The 4,589-nt window shown below is 41.3% G+C and overlaps 1 protein-coding gene across 4 annotated transcripts in view; it reads right to left on the reverse strand.

Annotated features, from left to right (window-relative positions):
* Positions 1 to 4,589, reverse strand: part of NAP1L4 (nucleosome assembly protein 1 like 4) — a 47,972-nt gene that overhangs the window by 32,022 nt on the left and 11,361 nt on the right. For all 4 annotated transcript variants that reach the window (XM_025355436.1, XM_025355439.1, XM_025355438.1 and 1 more), the window contains 3 exons: positions 3,811 to 3,841; positions 2,879 to 2,937; positions 636 to 735 (listed from right to left, as the gene is read on the reverse strand). In XM_025355436.1, the coding sequence (XP_025211221.1) occupies positions 636 to 735; positions 2,879 to 2,937; positions 3,811 to 3,824 (173 nt within the window). In that variant the 5' untranslated portion in view covers positions 3,825 to 3,841. The remainder of the gene's footprint in view (positions 1 to 635; positions 736 to 2,878; positions 2,938 to 3,810; positions 3,842 to 4,589) is intronic.

Below are 4,589 nucleotides of genomic sequence, written 5' to 3' on the forward strand. Positions count from 1 at the left end.
CAAAAAAAAAAAAAAAAAAAAAAAAAAAGGAAAGGTGTCAACCAGGTGCAATGGCTCACTCGTTATCCCAGCATTTTGGGAGGCTGAGGCAGGAGAACCAAGTAAGCCCAGGAGTTCAAAACCAAAACCAGCCTAGGCAATATAGCAAGATTCTAACTTTTTTTTTTTTTTTTAAAGACAGTCTCACTGTCACCCAGGCTGGAGGGTAGTGAAAACTCACAGGTATTTGGTACTATGCCCAGCTTTTTTTTTTTTTTTTTTTTTTAAGGTGTTGGTGTCACAGGCTCATGTGGGTAAGTCAGGAAGGAGCGGTTCTCTTAGTTTAATGTAGGAGCCACCAGTTGTCCTCCCCAACTCGGCTGATCTGTGAAGTCCTCTAGCCCTCCACAGGATGGCACTGTGCACTTCCTATCAGAAACTGACAGGTCACTCTCTTCCGTCCACCAGGCAAACTCTGAGACTAAGCACCGGGTAGGGTCATTCTTCTCATATCCCAGTGCCTGTCTCTCACAGACGATGTCTTAGAATGAAAAAAAAACATTTATTCCTGCTTTGAGGAACTGAAAAACGGTTTCTTCCTTTGTTTTCCTTTTGTTTCTCCAAATTGCATGAGACCCGATTCACAGCACACTTACGTTTCGATGTAGCTGGAAGGGGTGTGAGGGACACTGTCAAGTCGCTCCTGTAAAGCTGCCAAAACTCGAGGATTCTGCATCACCTGATCTGTGAGCTTTTCTATGAAGAGTTAAGACCAAACATATTTAAAATATGCCCACCACACACAATAGCCAAGAGTCAAAAATGAGTAATATATCTACTTAGCTTTGCCTAGATTTACATCTACTAATTTCTAAATACACATACCAGTGACTTCTAAAACACGTTTTGAAAATAATTAAAATTTATTTTAAGAGCATTTAACACTCTAGGTTAATCACCTGATGGGTAGTTACCAATTTACTGAATAAATACCTAGAGAGTCCTGGTTCTCACCAGGACTGCGGCTGTTTAACCCCCAGGCTTAAACAACTGAGGACATCATTAATGGAAGTTCACATGGTCTACCCCCAAGTCCCAGTGTGGTGTCCAGAAGCCAAGAACAGAGATGAGATCAGTTTTTCAAAGTGAAAGAGCATCCACTAGTTCCCTCGCTCACTGTGGTGCCACGACCTTCACAGTCCAGGAGAGCCCAAGGCTCACTAGCTCCCTGACGGCACTGTTCCCTAAGTTTTCTTTGCATGTGCTTCTCGCCTCTGCCTTGAATGTTCTTCTGCCTAAGCCCATCTCGTTCCAGGAAGTACTTCTGACCATTCCACCCCACTTACTGCTAACCTACATGTGTAGTGAGCTCATAATCTCGAGATGTTTGTATTTAGAAGCCCATTTCCCAATAAACCAATGAATGAGATCCTGAGAGGGTATGACTGTCCTTCTACCCAGCTGTGTGACTAAGGAGTGGCAGACATCTGGCTCATGACACAGACTCTTAACAATTTCCCTCTTAATGATACAATATAGAAACCCAAACCTAGCGCCCTTCCCTTGCTTAGAGCCAGTACATACCCAAGTATTCTCCCATCCCGAGTATTCTCCCATGATGTGAGTAAGTCAAACACACCAAGTAGGCACTCAATTTTAAACATTTATAACAGAACTGCAAACACAACCACTAACATGAAGCACGTGAAGTATATTTAAGGTACATAATTTGTATATATAAAATTGTATACACATGTATAGTATGTAAATACTACATGCATATACAAACACACATCAATGGGTGCTAAAACCACTGTGTGAAAGTTTGCTGAAAAAGAAGAGGATATCTACACGTGCCTGACAGATTGCTTCCAAGGTGAAAGGACCTTGGTAACAGAGAAGTCTGGCAGGCATTGTCTTAATCAATCACAATGTCCCCGGACAGGTGCCGAGCCAACATACTGTGCCTCTGGAAGCAATGACCACTGCATCATGTCACCTGTGTGCCCTTCTTGCCAAATGTTCACCCTGAATCTCATCAGGAAGAAACGACTGGGCAAATCCAGACTGTGAGCACTCTATAAGACTACAGTGGCCCAGAGTGTTGCTGTGTTGATGTATTAATAAAAGATACAAAAGGTAGGGAGATGACTCTAGAACAAAATAAAACGCATGATCTTTGAGTAGGTGCTAGATTTGGGGGTGGGGTAAAAATTGCTGAGAAAACCAGGGAAAACAGGAGCATGACTGTCTATTAGAGAATGGTATTGCTCCAATGCTAAGTTTCTTGGTAATGGCATTGTAGAATTGTTTTAGGAAAACAGATATCCACCACTTGCTTTCAAACAGTTTGGAGGGAGTGGGGAGTACAAATATATAGGGTTTTTTTTTTAATGGGGGAAAGATATCACATCTGCGAATTTATGAACAAAATAACATTCCTAGGATTTGCTTTCCAAAGGAAGGAAAGTTAAGGGTATAGATTAAAAAAAAAAAAAAAGACAGGTGCAGTGGTCTGTGCCTGCAGCCCCAACTACTTGGGAGGCTGAGGCAGGAAAATTGCTTAAGCCCAGAAGTTCAAGAGCAGCCTGGGTAACACAGCAAGGCTCCATCTCAAAAATAAGAAAAAAGACTGGTCATTTGTTAATCAATACTAAAGCTCAGTGATGGTAGGTACAAGAAGGTAGACTGTACTATTACTCTCTTTACTACTGTAGAGTCTGAATTCCTATAATAAATAAATCTTTTATTAATAAGATACTGATTTTTCATTTTAATTACTCTAGCTTTCCTAAAACCACTGAAGTACAGGAAGGAATCCTTTACTTGTATTAATGTTTCCAAGAGAGAGGAAGATTCCCCATACTGGATGCAAACTCTCCATGTGCAGTGAACTGACCTGTATTACTTGCATTTTTAGCAGCTTCCACGGAATCTGAAGGAACCCCATCTGAAAAACTAAAACAACAGTACGTTTAAAAAGTATCATTGTCAAGAAAGCTCCAAAGAAGTAGCACAAATGGACATGTTTCTTATTCAATATATTAAGAGGCATCTCTACAGTGATGTCAGATTTGAGAAGACAACTACTAATGTGCATGTGTCATCTCAGAGGCTGTCCTCCCTGCTATAAAAATATTCTACTACTTAACACCCTCCTCGTCTCCCAAACATAAAGCCCTACAAAGTTCTTATTTCCAACCTTAGCCAAAGCTTCTTAGACAGCTTTCATTTCTACAGCTTCTTTACTCAAAAAATCTGCTCCCAACCCTCAAACCAAACCCATCAACCAACGAACATGTTACTGTTTGGTCAGCAGCTCATGTGATCAGACAGAGTAAGGCAGTCTTACGAAGTTAAGACAGTGTCCAAAGTGGCTTTGTAAAATTAGCTACAACAAATGTAAAATAAGCCATGAAACAGTTTTCAAAGATGCCTGGACATACCTCCCTCATAAAAAATAAACATCAAACAATATACACAACTAAAAGTAACCCTCAATCCACAAAACAAAATCTCCCACTTGATCACTGACAACTACAGACCGTTAGGATAGTGTCAAAATTACCTGACTTCACCCCAGGGGTTTTGTTAAAGCATGGAGAGCAAAATGATTGCTTTCCATAAAAGATCTGTAAGTATCAACATCTGAGGCACTGTTCATGTCTGAAGTAATTTCTTTATGTGCTCAAATACATACACAAGAAAAGAGCCATCAGCTAGACTCTGAAATGCATTTAACTTTGATTCTAATATTTATTGAAATATGGCTTGGCTGTTGCTCACCAACTGAATTTTAAACTCCAATAAACAAAGTCCACTTTGGCTTACCTGTGATCTGCCATCTGAATGTTTTTATCCCCTATAAATTAAAAAGAGTTGTAATAATTATATTCATATAACAAAAATACTGTTCAATATACTTTTTAAACAATGGTTGTCTATGGGATTGAGTCCACTAGAAGGGACAGGAGGGAACTTTCTAGAGTGATGAAAATGTTCTAGATCTTGACTGAGGTTACCTCGGTGTATACATTTGTTAAAGCTCATTAAACTGTATACTTCAGATCTGTGCATTTCATCACACACATACTTTACTCATAAAAACATTTCTTGGCCAGGCGCGGTGGCTCAAGCCTGTAATCCTAGCACTTTGGGAGGCCGAGACAGGCAGATCACGAGGTCAGGAGATCGAAACCATCCTGGCTAACACGGTGAAACCCCGTCTCTACTAAAAAATACAAAAAATTAGCCGGGCATAGTGACGGGCGCCTGTAGTCCCAGCTACTCGGGAGGCTGAGGCAGGAGAATGGCGTGAACCCGGGAGGCGGAGCTTGCAGTGAGCTGAGATCCGGCCACTGCACTCCAGCCTGGGCGACAGAGCGAGACTCTACCTCAAAAAAAAACACAAAAAAACACAAAAATAACAAAAAAAAATTTCTTGGCCTGTAATCCCAGTACTTTGGGAGGCCGTGGTGGGTGGATCATTTGAAGTCAGGAGTTCAAGACCCGCCTGACCAACATAGTGAAACCCCGTCTCTACTAAAACTACAAAATCAGGCCGGGCGCGGTGGCTCAAGCCTGTAATCCCAGCACTTTGGGAGGCCGAG

Source organism: Theropithecus gelada, chromosome 14, assembly GCF_003255815.1.
Source record: "Theropithecus gelada isolate Dixy chromosome 14, Tgel_1.0, whole genome shotgun sequence".
NCBI lineage: Eukaryota > Metazoa > Chordata > Mammalia > Primates > Cercopithecidae > Theropithecus > Theropithecus gelada.